Source organism: Pseudophryne corroboree, chromosome 2, assembly GCF_028390025.1.
Source record: "Pseudophryne corroboree isolate aPseCor3 chromosome 2, aPseCor3.hap2, whole genome shotgun sequence".
Taxonomy (NCBI): Eukaryota; Metazoa; Chordata; class Amphibia; order Anura; family Myobatrachidae; genus Pseudophryne; species Pseudophryne corroboree.
In genome coordinates, this window is record NC_086445.1 from 848226224 (window position 1) to 848242365 (window position 16142).

Sequence of the window (16142 nt, forward strand, 5' to 3'; positions counted from 1 at the left end):
TGGATTCCATATAAGGAGCCGCGCGTCGAAGCCATTTTCACTCCAGTCTCGGAGAGTGTATTGAGAGGATGTGACCTCAGTGTTCAGTGTCTGTGTGGGGGTGGGAAAGTGGGTTGGCGAGTCTTGTGCTGTGATGTGCTGCTCAGTCCAGTCCAGTGTAGTCAGTGTATTGTTCTGCATCAGTCCAGCCAGTCAGAGTGTTGGTGTTCTCTGCTGCCATATAACCAGTGTAGCTGTATAAAGTCGTGTGTTGTGCTGCATCAGACCAGTGGTAGTGTCCTGTTCATCAGTCATTCCAGTGATGATATACGCTGCTGCTATATGTCCACTGCTGCCGTAAAATAGTTATAACAACCACAAGTCCCTTACAGTGTTGTTGTGTTGTGCTGCATCAGACCAGTGGTAGTGTCCTGTCCATCAATCATTCCAGTGCCGCATATTGTCTCATATAACTCCCAAAAAATAATGGAGAACCAAAATTTTGAGGCTAAAAAAGGGAAAGATCAGAAGAAGCACTTCCTCCTAGTGCTGGACCGGCTGCCACTAGCCACGACATAGATGATGAAATGCCATCAATGTCGTCTGCCATGGCCGATGCCCAATGTGATAGTAGAGGGCATGTAAAATCCAAAAAGCCAAAGTTCCGTAAAAAGAACCAAAAAAATAAATTTAAATCATCTGAGGAGAAACGTAAACTTGCCAATATGCCATTTACAACACGGAGTGGCAAAGAACGGCTGAGGCCCTGGCCTATGTTCATGACTAGTGGTTCAGCTTCACATGACGATGGAAGCCCCCATCCTCCAGCTAGAAAAATTAAAAGAGTTAAGTTGGAAAGAGCACAGAAAAGAACTGTGAGTTCTGAGATGGTATCACAAATCCCCAAGGAGAGTCCAAGTGTGTTGGCAGTTGCGATGCCTGACCTTCCCAACACTGGACGGGAAGAGGTGGCTCCTTCCACCATTTGCACGCCCCCTGCAAGTGCGGGAAGGAGCACCCACAGTCCAGCTCCTGATATTCAAATTGAAGATGTCACTGTTGAAGTACACCAGGATGAGTATATGGGTGTTGCTGGCGCTGAGGAGGAAGTTGACGATGAGGATTCTGATGGTGATGTGGTTTGTTTAAGTCAGGCACTGGGGGAGACACCTGTTGTCCTTAGGACGAAGAAGCCCATTGTGATGCCTGGGCAAACTACCAACAAAGCAACCTCTTCGGTGTGGAATTATTTCTCTACAAATCCGTACAACAGGTGTCAAGCCATCAGTTGCCTCTGTCAATCTGTAATAAGTAGGGGTAAGGATGTTAACCACCTAGGAACATCCTGCCTTATACGTCACCTGCTGCGCATTCATCAGAAGTCAGTGTCAAGTTGTGAAACTTTGGGTAAGAGCGTAAGCAGTCCACTGACACTTAAATACCTTCTTCCTCCTGTACCCAAGCTCCTGCAAGCCACACCACCAACTCCCTCAACGTCAACTTCCTCCTCAGTCAGGAACGTCCGTAGTCCTGCAGGCCATGTCACTGTCAAGACTGAAGAGTCCTCTTCTAACTGGGATTTCTCCATAGGATTCTTGAGTGGAACGCCTGCTGTTGCTGCCGCTGCTGTTGTTGCTGCTGTAAGTCGATCGTGATCCCAGAGGGGAAGTCGGAAGACCACTTGTACTAGTTCCAGTAAGCAATTGACTGTCCAACAGTCCTTTGTGAGGAAGATGAAATATGACAGCAGTCATCCTTTTGCAAAGCGGATACCTGAGGCCTTGACAGCTATGTTGGTGTTAGACGTGCGTCTGGTATCCACCATTAGTTCAGTAGGACTTAGAGAATTGGTTGAGGTACTGTGACCCGGTATAAAATCCCATCTAGGTTCCACTTCTCTAGGCATGCAATACCGAGAATGTACACAGACGTCAGAAAAAGAGTCACCAGTGTCCTACAAAATGCAGTTGTATCCAGTGTCCACTTAACCACGGACATGTGGACAAGTGGAACAGGGCATACTAAGGACTGTATAACTGTAACAGCCCACTGGGTAGATGTATGGCCTCCCGCAGCAACAACAGCAGCGACACCAGTAGAAGCATCTCGCAAACGCCAACTTGTTCCTAGGCAGGCTACGCTATGTATCACAGCTTTCCTTAAGAGGCACACAGCTGACAACCTTTTATGGAAACTGAGGAACATCATCGCAGAATGGCTTATCCCAATTGGACTCTCCTGGGGATTTGTTATATTGGACAACGCCACCAATATTGTGTGTGCATTACATCTGGGCAAATTCCAGCATGTCCCATGTTTTGCACATACAATTAATTTGGTGGTGCAGAATTTTTTGAAAAATGACAGGGGTGTGCAGGAGATGCTGTCGGTGGCCCGAAAAATTGTGGGCCACCTTCAGCATTCTGCCACTGCGTGCCAAATACTGGAGCGCCAGCAAACACTCCTGAACCTGCCCCACCATCAACTGAAGCAAGAGGTGGTAACGAGGTGGAATTCAACACTCTATATGCTTCAGAGGATGGAGGAGCAGCAAAAGGCCATTCAAGCCTATACATCGGCCTACGATATAGGCAAAGGAGGGGTAATGCACCTGTCTCAAGCATAGTGGAGAATGATTTCCGTCTTGTGCAAGGTTCTCCAACCCTTCGAACTTGCCACACGTTTAGTCAGTTCAGACACTGCCAGCTTGAGTCAGGTCATTCCCCTCATCAGGCTTTTGCAGAAGCAGCTGGATAAATTGAAGGAGGAGCTAAGACAGAGCGATTCCGCAAAGTATGTGGGACTTGTGGATGGAGCCCTTCATTCGCTTTGCCAGGATTCAAGGGTGGTCAATCTGTTGAAATCAGAGTACTACATTTTGGCCACCATGCTCGATACTAGGTTTAAAATGTCAACTCAAGCGGAACGTGACCCGTCAACAGCTCCTCCTTCAATTTCTCCCACCACTGGGGCTGCAAGGAAAAGGATAAGATTTCCTAGCCCACCCGCTGGCGGTGATGCAGGGCAGTCAGGAGCGAAAGCTGACATCTGGTCCGGACTGAAGGACCTGCCAACGATTACTGACATGTCTACTGTCACTGCATATGGTTCTGTCACCATTGAAAGAATGATGGAGGATTATATGAGTGACAGCATCCAAGTAGGCATGTCAGACAGTCCGTACGTATACTGACAGGAAAAAGGGGCAATTTGGAGGCCCTTGCACAAACTGGCTTTATTTTACCTAAGTTGCCCCCACTCAAGTGTGTACTCCAAAAGAGTGTTTAGTGCAGCCGGTAACCTTGTCAGCGATCGGCGTAGGAGGTTACTTCCACTAAATGTGGAGAAGATGATGTTCATCAAAATGAATTATAAATTCCTCTGGGAAGACCTTTACCAGCAATTGCCTCCAGAAAGTACACAGGAACCTGTGATGGTGGATTCCAGTGGGGACGAATTAATACTCTGTGAGGAGGATGTACACAGTGAAAGAGGTGAGGAATCGGAGGATGATGATGAGGTCGACATCTTGCCTCTGTAGAGCCGGTTTGTGCAAGGAGAGATTGATAGCTTCTTTTTTGGTGGGGGCCCAAACAAACCAGTCATTTCAGCCACAGTCGTGTGGCAGACCCTGTCGCCGAAATGATGGGTTTGTTAAAGTGTGCATGTCCTGTTTATACAACATAAGGGTGAGTGGGAGGGCCCAAAGACAATTCCATCTTGCACCTCTTTTTCTTCTTTGCATCATTTGCTGTTTGGGGACTAGTATTTTTAAGTGCCATCTTGTCTGACACTGCAATGCCACTCCTAGATGGACCAGGTGTTTGTGCCACACACTTGTGTCGCTTAGTTAAGTCATCCAGCTACCTCATTGCGCCTCTTTTTCTTCTTTGCATCATGTGCTGTTTGGGGCCTATTTTTTAAACCTGCCATCCTGTCTGACACTGCAGTGCCACTCCTAGATGGGCCAGGTGTTTGTGCCGCCCACTTGTGTCACTTAGCTTAATCATACAGCCACCTCGGTGCAACCTTTTGGCCTAAAAACAATATTGTGAGGTGTTCAGAATAGACTGGAAAAGAGTGGAAATGAATGTTATTGAGGTTAATAATACCGTAGGATCAAAATTACCCCCAAATGCTGTGATTTTAGCTGTTTTTATGTTTTTTTAAAAAATCATCCAGATCCAAAAGCAAAACACGAAAGGGTGGTTTTGGCAAAACCAAGCCAAAAGCAAAACACGAAAGTGGAATTAGAACCAAAACACAAAAAGTGCCAGCCGCACATCTCTGTTATATTATCTTATCCCCATTAATGTATGCTTTTATTAATGTGTAATCATGTTCAGTCACATGCCATTCTTTCCATATGGCTTTGAGTTAGACCTCTAAAGAATTTTTTTTATTAAAACATCTGAGTATCCGTGGAAATGTACAAAACTTTGGACTGAAGCAGTGACGTTGTATATAAACAGCCAAGTTAAAATGTTTGCTTTGCTGCCATCTATTGAGGATTGTTGCTATTACACACCATAATGTGTTGTGTTACATTACGAAGTCCAGGGACACGGTGATCACACTTACATGAGCTCTGTTTTCTAGTAAGACCTTTGCGCAAGACACGTGACCGCCTAGACATGCTTCATGAAGAGGAGATATTCTGTCAATTGTCAAAATGTTGACATTAAATCCCTAGAGTTAAAATATAAAAATATTGTTAGCTCTTATGACACTATCCAAACGTAACTACTGTATATAGAATATGACAAATGTGTTCTACAATCAGTTCACAAATTGCTAAAGTTCCATGTCTTCTGCTATTTTTAAGTTCCATTAACAAAATCTCACAATCCCTACATCCCACATAATTGAGAATCCTATACTACAGGAATGGATTCTTACCATTCATAAGGAAAGATGCTAGGCTGAACAGGGTTGTCTTAAAAGGGTTGTTCTAAAAGGGTTAAGAAAATATTACAATATAGACTTACCCAGGACTTACATAGTGGCTGTGTCTTCGCCATATATTGAAGGGTTGTGCTGGAACAATGTGACGATTGCTCTCCTTTCTTTGCAGGTAGTCTACACTCATCATTTGGAGTTTGGGTCTGCTTAGAATATCCATGCTGCAGTTATATTTTATTATATTAGGTAATCTACACTGCCATTTTTTATATCATAAGCTATATTGTATTCTAGGATGATACTTTATTTCAACTTTGAAATAGTTGGTAAACTCCTATCTCAGTGTTTGTTTTAGTTGAGTTTTATGGCATGCTCTGTAACTTGGGGTGGGGTGTTAGGCCTTGATTGCAATTATCAAACACACATGGATTCTTACCATTCATAAGGAAAGATGCAAGGCTGAACAGGGTTGTCTTAGAAGGGTTGTTTTAAAAGGGTTAAAGAACTATTACAATATAGACTTACCCAGGACTTACCAGGATGAAAACAGACGGACACATCCCACCAACGTTGCAACAAAACAACCACCCTTCCTTTCATCCTCAATCAAAATCATCTGTGCATTTAAGCATTTAAGAATGCAACCAACTTTGTATAAAACCTGTTACATTGTGATTTGCATGCAACTACATACCTCTATGTCATTTTGCTCTGCCATGCTCAGTTAACATACAGCATAACAACACCAGTAAATAGGCACCTGAACTTTTAACTCAAACAAGTGAAACCTTACACTCTAAACCGAGATAACTCTGGTATAATCTCAAACGAACTATGTACCACAAATTGATTTTCTGCATTGCTCTTCATGGAGTATTCATAAAGGCTATTACATCATTCAGTCTCCCAGCAACTCACCCCTCTGTACATGTTGCCACCTCAATTATTCACTCCCCTCTTATTAGCATTCATGAGCTTTTTACTTCCCTATACTCACTGACAATAACATCTACAACCTCTCACCATAAAAAAAACTTTCACAAACCTCTGACACCCACATTTATATCTCTCTTCTGCTTCCAATAGCTGGTGACATTTCACCAAATCCAGTACCCAGCCACTTGCATCACTCACATTCACCTCATTCACAGCAACATAGAAATCCAGCTAACCTCATAAACATCACATGTCTTCCATTACCCTCCAGATAACTAAAATGTGTCTTATGGAATGCACGCTCTATTTGTAACAAATTAACATCCATCCATCACCTCTTCATATCGAACAACTTCAATCTGCTGGCTTTAACAGAAACCTGGCTCACACACTCAGACACAGCCTCCCCTGCAGCACTAGCACATGGTGGTCTCCACTTTACACACACCTCCAGGCCTGGTAACCATAAAGGAGGAGGAGTTGGACTTTTACTTTCCCAATCTTTCGCATACTCTGTTCTACCACAGGTTTCATCACTCACATTTACATCATTTGAAGTACATTCCATCAGGGTTTATTCTCCTTTCTCTCTGCGTGTTGCAGCTATCTATTGCCCACCTGGGCATCCCAAACAATTTCTGGAAGATTTTTCTGCCTGGCTCCTTCACTTCCTATCCTCTGACATCTCCACCATTATCATGGGTGATTTCAATATTGCTATTGATTGTCCACAATCTGCTGCTCACGCCTCCAAACTACTTTCTCTAACCTCCTCTCTTGGCCTCTCCCAATGGACTGACTCCTCTTCTCATCAGGAGGGCCACTGCCTTGATCTAGTCTTCACCAGACTATGCTTCGTTTCTGAACTCACTAACACTCCTTTCCCCCCTCAGATCACAACCTTATCACCTGCATGCTCTCCTCCATTAATTCAAACTGTGTTGCTGAAGTCCTCCAATCCTCCTCAAACCCGCAGAAATATTAAAACAATTAATCTTCAATAACTTTCCACCTCCCTCCAACAACTGCTTTCACCTATTTCTGCATTCACCTCTCCTGAGATGGCTGTATCACACCTGAACCAGACTCTAGAACTAGCCCTTGATGAAGTGGCTCCAGCTATCTATCACACTCCACATAGGTCTAGATATCAACCATGGCACTCTAAATTAACAAGACATCTACAAAGAGGCACATGTAAATGTGAACGTCAGTGGCATAAATCGCGTATTTCAAGAGACTTTCTCACATATAAGACTGTCTACCACTCTTACAGAAATGCCCTGGACACTGCAAAACAAACATATTTCCAAACTCTTATCTCTGCTCAAGCCTCTAACCCCAAACGACTCTTCAATACATTTAAATCACTTCTGAATCCTCCCTCGCCTACCCCACCAACCACTATCAAGGCACAGGATCTTGCTTCCTATTTCAAGGCGAAGATTGATAAAATCCGAGATGAAATGGTATGCTCTTCGGCAGCCAGTGACCTGCTCAGTTCTTTACCTAAATCCTCTGGCACTCTCTCTTCATTTGTTCCCACAAATGAAGATGAAGTATCATCACTCTTCTCATCCTGCTTCTCTACTACCTCTCCTCTTGATCCTTTACCCTCACAAATAAGTAAAGCTCTGTCTCCGGTGCTCATCCCTACTTTAACTAACATCTGTAATCTCTCTCTCTCTTTACTGGTATTTTCCTTCACTCTTCAAGCATGCAGTGATCACTCCCATTTTGAAAAAAAAAAAATTCTGACCCTAACTCTCTCTCAAACTACCGCCCTATCTCTCAGCTCCCTTGTCTCTCTAAGCTACTTGAGAGACTTGCCTACACTCGACTCACACACTTTAACTCACACAATTTATTGAACCCACTTCCGTCAGGCTTCCGTTCCCAACACTCCACAGAGACAGCACTGACTATAGTGGTTAATGATTTGGTCACTACAAGGTCTAAAGGCCATTATTCACTACTTATTCTTCTAGATCTATCTGCTGCCTTTGACACTGTTGACCACTCTCTTCTCATACAAACACTACAATTCCTAGGTCTTAAAGACACAGCCCTTTCTTGGTTCCTATCCTACCTATCTAATCGCTCCTTCAGTGTTCGCTTCTCTGAATCTACCTCCTCTTCGCTACCTCTTTCAGTTGGAGTACCGCAAGGCTCAGTCTTGGGTCCTCTGCTTTTCTCTATCTATACCTCATCTCTTGATAAACTAATAATCTCTTTTGGATTTCAGTATCATCTGTATGCAGATGATACTCAAATCTACCTATCCTCCCCTATCTGTACTGGACCATGTCACTGAATGCCTTTCTGCCATTTCATCTTGGATGACATCTTACCACCTCAAACTTAATATTTCCAAAACAGAATTAATTATTTTTCCACCGGCCAATAGTAGTTACCAACCTGATATCTCTATCACTGTTGAAAACTCGACAATCTACCCTACCCCACAAGCTCGCTGCCTAGGTGTCATCCTTGACTCTGATCTGTCCTTTGTTTCCCACATTCAATCTGTCTCAAAATCATGTTACATGCATCTAAAAAACATATCCAAAATATGACTGTACCTTACACAAGACACTGCTAAAACTGTAATCCATGCTCTCATTATCTCCCGCATTGGTTATTGCAATAGTCTCCTAACTGGTCTTCCCAAAACTAGGCTCTCACTACTACAATCCATTCTGAATGCAGCTGCGAGGCTAATCTTCCTCGCTAGATGTTCATCATCTGCAGATCCATTCCGTCAGTCCCTCAATTGGTTACCTGTATTCTACTGTATTCAATATAAAATACTTTTACTCACACACAAGGCCATTAACTAAACTACACCAACGTTCATCACTTCGCTTATCTCAAAATATCTCACAACCCGACCTCTTCGCTCTTCACAAGACCTGCATCTCTCATCCACACTCATTACTCGCTCCCACTCACGATTGCAGGACTTTCATCAGGCTGCGCCAACTCTGTGGAATGCCCTATCACGCACAACAAGACTCTCCTCTAGTCTCCAAACCTTCAAGTGCTCCCTGAAAACTCACCGCTTCAGGCAAGCATATCAAATTCCAGAACCGCCCACATAACTTTCATAAACCTTCCTATCAAATTGCATCCACTCTGCACAGTCCACACATATCCTCACATGTCTTCTCATTCTTCACTTTCCTTTCCTCTCGACCCCGGTTCATCATTGCTGTATGACCATATCATACAGCCCACCAATCTTTGGTGGACAACTATGCAATAGATAGCACCTATCCTTGTGTATCCATGCCTATTTCCATATAGATTGTAAGCTTGCGAGCAGGGCCTTCCTACCTCTATGACTGTTTGTTATTACCCAGTTTTGTTATATCATTGTTATTTCCATTTGTAAAGCGCAACAGAATTTGCTGCGCTATATAAGAAGCTGTTAATAAATAATACAGGAAACCTTGAAAATGGATCTATTGTACTAGAGGTAGGAAGATGAGCAGAGGAATATCTACCTTGGGTGCAAAGTGTGCAGTTTGGAATTGAGATGTATGAAGCCTTGGATAAAGAGAAAGTGGAGGAGTTCCCCAAAGCAACTAATCAGCATCTAACGATTATTTCAAATATTGTTTTAGATAAAGAAAAGAAGCCGATTAGTTGTTTTGAGCAACTTCTCCACTCTGTCTTTCTCCAAGGATAAGATTAATCAATTATCTCATGACAACTGTGATACATCCCACCCTCTTTCATCTGCTAACTGGCATCTGTGATCGCTGGTATGCAAGTACACACCTGCAGGGACAACTGTTCCAATAAGAGCTGTTCCTTTGGGTGCGTATGCCGGTCAGTATACTGATGCCGGCATCCCAGCAGCGGAATGCTGTTGAGGAGCGGGTGTTCGCAGGGGTTCCAAGAGGATGGATTTCTGACAAACTGATAGGCAGTGATGCAGAACGCAGTCACTGACTAACCATTAATAAATGGGTTTTAGCAGTTTAGTGATCAATTAAGCTGCATGTTGTTATGTGTAACTCTAATTCTAAGGTAACAACAAGAAAGATTGAAGAACTGTCCCGTGCGCAGAAGCAGCCTGTCAGTTGTATACTTCTGAAGGTGTCCTTTACCCTTCACCAATAGTGCAAATAGACAGAAAAAAAATGAAGAGACAACTTAACCAGCGCTTCTTCGTTGGTTCACTGGTCACTTAATTGTCATTATACCCGTCTCCGAGGGACTCCAAAGAGTCCCTCTATTTCGTAAGGACCGGATGGAGGAGGCGATCCGGTCCTTACGAAACAGAAAGGACTCTTTGGAATTGGCAGTTTTGATGGTCTTGCTGGGTTTTCCCGGGATCCCCACAACACTTGCATGAGCTGTTACTGAACTGTTTAATCACAGTTCCACCAAATCCGGTAATCACCCACTGTTTAAACTAACTGGAAGCCTGCCTTTTTTCTGAAGGAATATGCCTATTATGTTTACATTTGAGAGCATTTTATCTACTTGATGTTGTATGTCAATTAAAACTGTGTTACACTATATATTCTCTTTTCCATATTAGTTATACAGTATATACCATTTACAGAGATGGGTATAATGAGAATTAAGTGACCAGTGAACAAACCAAGAAGCACTGGATAAGTTGTCTCTTCATTTTTTTCTGTCTAATTCTAAGGCGTTACTTTCATTCTATAGTGAACCCTTGAAGCTGCGTTTTTTGATGTAACCCACATAAACAAGTCCTTTACTAATTACGCTATCCTTACTCTTCATTCAGCCTGTATATGTGATCGGACATACCTGAGCAATTAAAGTCTTGAGAGAAAGAAGCCGTCCATGAAATGCAGCATCGTGCAGGGGAGACCGGTCTGCCCAAGAGCCTGCAAAACATGAACATGCATTGTCTAAGTCACAAGTTTAATTTTCAGCACAGGTCATGTGATTAAACAAACAATTCAGGTTAGCAAAAGACCGTTGCTGGGGGACCCCAATATGGGAGCCAGTTCAGTAATGCACGCAGGTATCAATTTAATTATGTTTTAAGTACCCAAATATATGAATAGCTGCTGGGTTGTCCAATGAAAGGTGTGCCAATAGATTTGAGCAGTCATTCTCATAATGAGGTACACTTTTTTGTTCATATATATATATATATATATATATATATATATATCTATCTCTTATCTTTGAAATATTTATTATCAGTTTTATATCTTTTAAGTCTTTAAGTTTTTATTCTGGGTTCTAGCTAAATCATACATTTTTATTCAGTCATTTTTTGAATTTTTGTATTTTTTAAGCTTTTACGCTCTATATATTTTTTACCCCACATCATGTCTTAAATTGTATAAATAAATATTGTGTTTTTTTATATATAAACCGTATCCTGTAATATTCTTCATTTTATATCAATATATTAGACACTGCTAGTCGTAGATACCCCTATCCCTCCCTTCTTTCCAAATTTTAAACTCTAAAGGCAGCTTATCCCTGCCAAATTTTTAGGGGCCAGCTGACACCTTATATCTATAAAGGAGTGTCTTTTACTAAAAAATTTATTTTTTATTTTTATTTATCTACTCACATCCACCTGTGGCGCCATACCCCCACTGCTCATATATATATATATATATATATATATATATATATATATATATAGGCAAACTGGAACAGCCCGGCACTCCACTCCAAATGTAAGCAACTGCTGTGGTGCCCTCCCGATAGGGAACACAAGGTCCCGGATAGACAAGCAGGGTGGTGTGGGCGGCACTCCAAACAGACTTCTCAGCGTTTAGAAAAATATTCTATATTCGGCCAACATGTTTCGGGGACCAAATAACAATAAAAACACGGACTGCATACTGTATTTAGGATTCCTAAATACAGTATGCAGTCCGTGTTTTTATTGTTATTATATGTATTTGTGTTGGTTTGTTATTAGTCACACATTATGTTCACGCTGCACTCTTTCAGGTGACCGAGCGGAGGCTCCGTTTGGTTGCCTGGGTTACTCTCCTGCTGGACGGCGCTCTGTGACGTCATCGCTCGGCGACGTGTCAGCGTGGCCGGACGGACTGGCGGGCGGCAGCGCCGTGGAGCAGGTGAGTACGATCTGCACTAATGTTTGTCTGTATTGCTTATATAAGTATTTGTGTTAAAGTATTGAGCCTTGTCTGGCCCTGAGGACGGGGTTTGGTCCCCGAAACATGTTGGCCGAATAAAGAATATTTTTCTAAACGCTGAGAAGTCTGTTTGGAGTGCCGCCCACACCACCCTGCTTATATATATATATATATATATATATATATATATATATATATATACATATACATACACACACAGTAAAAATATTAGAGAATATCAATAATACAGCAACAAAATGGAGAAAGAAATGTAAAAATATATTAAATGTAAAAGTATATACAGTATTAGCGGTATTAGCATTATTCTTATTCTAGTAATGCTTCACATGGCAATGTGCGTCCTGTGAATCTCTTTATATAATTATCATTTAGGATTTATTTAAAACTGTCCAGGCTATAATAATGCTGCACAATATGCACCATTACTGGCACGTGTAAGCTCACCAGTCCCCACACATCTCCTGGACAGTCTGGGGGTAGAGGACACCTGACCGAAGGAGTATGGCCTGTGCGGGATGGGGGAGGGGTGAGCACAGGACCCCGCACCTCCATTGGTGTGCAGTATATATAAAGCAGCAAAGCCGGTTATCTGCCTCCTTACTCACCCGCATCATCTGTAGCCCCAGCACCGACCCCTCCTCCTCCTGGTCACCGCACTGCTCACCCCACACAGGGTCTCACACCTTCCTGCCAGACTGATTCATCTTCTTCCCCTGCCAGCAAGTGGGCACACGTGTCCCCGATGCCTCTGCTCTGAGTGATGCCGGACCGCCTGGTGGTTCCTGCTGCTACTTTTTACTGAGTCCGGGGATGGCAAGTATCCCGGGGTTGCAGCATAGCATACTGTATGGAGGAGGGGGGTGCCCTGTATATAGGGGGCACTTTATGGAGGGGTATGGGGGTTCAGTGTGTATATAGGGAAAGTATAAGTTTGGGGGGGTGCAGAATATGGAAGAGGATGGGGTGCAGTGTATATAGGGGCAGTATAAGGTCTGAGGTGCAGTGTACATAGGGTGTGTGTGTCCATGTCCCAAACAGAGTACCATCAGGTGCCCCCCAGTGGCCAGCGGCAGCACCAGAGGTGACTATTGAAAAAAATCTGCATCTCTCTCTCCACTATCCCTATCTGCCCCTACTACTCTACTATCTCCCCAGGTCCTATCTGCCCTGACCCCCCCATCCCCAGTTCCTATCTGCCCCTACCCCACTCTCTCTCCCCAACCCCCTCTTTCTGTATGCAGCAAGTGTGAAACAGATCAGTATTATTAATATTAGCAATGACACGGTGAGAGGCTGTAACATCTCCCTGCAGTATTGCTTTCACTTTCATCTGAGTCATTTGGCCTGTGTGGTGGTTTCTAGAGATGAGCGGGTTCGGTTCCTCGGAATCCGAACCCCCCCGAACTTCAGCCTTTTTACACGGGTCCGAGGCAGACTCGGATCTTCCCGCCTTGCTCGTCTAACCCGAGCGCGCCCGAACGTCATCATCTTGCTGTCGGATTCTCGCGAGACTCGGATTCTATATAAGGAGCCGCGCGTCGCCGCCATTTTCACACGTGCATTGAGATTGATAGGGAGAGGACGTGGCTGGCGTCCTCTCCGTTTATAGTTACTGTTAGTAGTTAGTTGATCTGATTGCTGCTTAGCTTATTGTGGGGAGGATTGGGGAGAGCTGTTAGGAGGAGTACAGTCAGTGCAGAGTTTTGCTAGTTTTTTTTAATCCGTTCTCTGCCTGAAAAAAACGCTCCATACCATATCTGTGCTCAGCCTCAGTGTGCTGCATGATATATCTATGTATATCTGACTGTGCTGAGTGCTCACTGCTCACACAGCTGAATTGTGGGGGAGACTGGGGTGCAGTTATAGCAGGAGTACAGTGCACACTTTTGCTGCCAGTGTGACTGACCAGTGACCACCAGTATATTGTCTGCCTGAAAAAGTTAAACACTCCTGTGGTGTTTTTTTATTTATTCTATAAACGCATTCTGCTGACAGTGTCCAGCAGGTCCGTCATTCATTATATTATATAAATATTTACCTGCAGTAGTGTTGAATTTTTTTTGTTCATCTCTATCATCTTTATCATCTCTATATTAGCAGACGCAGTACGGTAGTCCACGGCTGTGGCTACCTCTGTGTCGTCAGTGCTCGTCCATAATTGTATACCTACCTGTGGTGGGTTTTTTTTTTCTATCTTCTTCATACTAGTAGTTTAGGAGTCTGCTGACAGTGTCCAGCAGGTCCGTCATTATATTATATATATACCTGCAGTAGTGATATATATATATTTTTTATATCATTATCATCCCTATACTAGCAGACGCAGTACGGTAGTCCACGGCTGTAGCTACCTCTGTGTCGTCAGTGCTCGTCCATAATTGTATACCTACCTGTGGTGGGTTTTTTTTTCTATCTTCTTCATACTAGTAGTTTAGGAGTCTGCTGACAGTGTCCAGCAGGTCCGTCATTATATTATATATATATACCTGCAGTAGTGATATATATATATTTTTTATATCATTATCATCTCTATACTAGCAGACGCAGTACGGTAGTCCACGGCTGTAGCTACCTCTGTGTCGTCGGTGCTCGTCCATAATTGTATACCTACCTGTGGTGGGTTTTTTTTTCTATCTTCTTCATACTAGTAGTTTAGGAGTCTGCTGACAGTGTCCAGCAGGTCCGTCATTATATTATATATATATACCTGCAGTAGTGATATATATATATTTTTTATATCATTATCATCTCTATACTAGCAGACGCAGTACGGTAGTCCACGGATGTAGCTACCTCTGTGTCGTCGGTGCTCGTCCATAATTGTATACCTACCTGTGGTGGGTTTTTTTTTTCTATCTTCTTCATACTAGTAGTTTAGGAGTCTGCTGACAGTGTCCAGCAGGTCCGTCATTATATTATATATATATATACCTGCAGTAGTGATATATATATATTTTTTATATCATTATCATCTCTATACTAGCAGACGCAGTACGATAGTCCACGGCTGTAGCTACCTCTGTGTCGTCAGTCACTCGTCATCCATAAGTATACTAGTATCCATCCATCTCCATTGTTTACCTGAGGTGCCTTTTAGTTGTGCCTATTAAAATATGGAGAACAAAAATGTTGAGGTTCCAAAAATAGGGAAAGATCAAGATCCACTTCCACCTCGTGCTGAAGCTGCTGCCACTAGTCATGGCCGAGACGATGAAATTCCATCAACGTCGTCTGCCAAGGCCGATGCCCAATGTCATAGTACAGAGCATGTAAAATCCAAAACACAAAAGATCAGTAAAAAAAGTACTCAAAAATCTAAATTCAAATCGTCGGAGGAGAAGCGTAAACTTGCCAATATGCCATTTACCACACGGAGTGGCAAGGAACGGCTGAGGCCTTGGCCTATGTTCATGGCTAGTGGTTCAGCTTCACATGAGGATGGAAGCACTCAGCCTCTCGCTAGAAAAATGAAAAGACTTAAGCTGGCAAAAGCACAGCAAAGAACTGTGCGTTCTTCGAAATCACAAATCCACAAGGAGAGTCCAATTGTGTCGGTTGCGATGCCTGACCTTCCCAACACTGGACGTGAAGAGCATGCGCCTTTCCACCATTTGCACGCCCCCTGCAAGTGCTGGAAGGAGCACCCGCAGTCCAGTTCCTGATAGTCAGATTGAAGATGTCAGTGTTGAAGTACACCAGGATAAGGAGGATATGGGTGTTGCTGGCGCTGGGGAGGAAATTGACAAGGAGGATTCTGATGGTGAGGTGGTTTGTTTAAGTCAGGCACCCGGGGAGACACCTGTTGTCCGTGGGAGGAATATGGCCATAGACATGCCTGGTGAAAATACCAAAAAAAAATCAGCTCTTCGGTGTGGAAGTATTTCAACAGAAATGCGGACAACATTTGTCAAGCAGTGTGTTGCCTTTATCAAGCTGTAATAAGTAGGGGTAAGGACGTTAACCACCTCGGAACATCCTCCCTTATACGTCACCTGCAGCGCATTCATCATAAGTCAGTGACAAGTTCAAAAACTTTGGGCGACAGCGGAAGCAGTCCACTGACCAGTAAATCCCTTCCTCTTGTAACCAAGCTCACGCAAACCACCCCACCAACTCCGTCAGTGTCAATTTCCTCCTTCCCCAGGAATGCCAATAGTCCTGCAGGCCATGTCACTGGCAATTCTGATGAGT

At 43.3% G+C, this 16142-nt stretch overlaps 1 protein-coding gene across 4 annotated transcripts in view; it reads right to left on the bottom strand.

Moving 5' to 3' along the window:
- The window catches only part of ASB11 (ankyrin repeat and SOCS box containing 11), a 96134-nt gene that overhangs the window by 22964 nt on the left and 57028 nt on the right, over positions 1-16142 (bottom strand). For 2 of the 4 annotated variants that reach the window (XM_063955787.1, XM_063955788.1), the window contains exons 2-4: positions 10609-10688; positions 4968-5084; positions 4561-4668 (exon numbers count right to left, since the gene is read on the bottom strand). In XM_063955787.1, coding sequence (XP_063811857.1) covers positions 4561-4668; positions 4968-5084; positions 10609-10688 — 305 coding nt within the window. The remainder of the gene's footprint in view (positions 1-4560; positions 4669-4967; positions 5085-10608; positions 10689-16142) is intronic. The other 2 variants (XM_063955790.1, XM_063955791.1) reach the window with 1 other exon arrangement.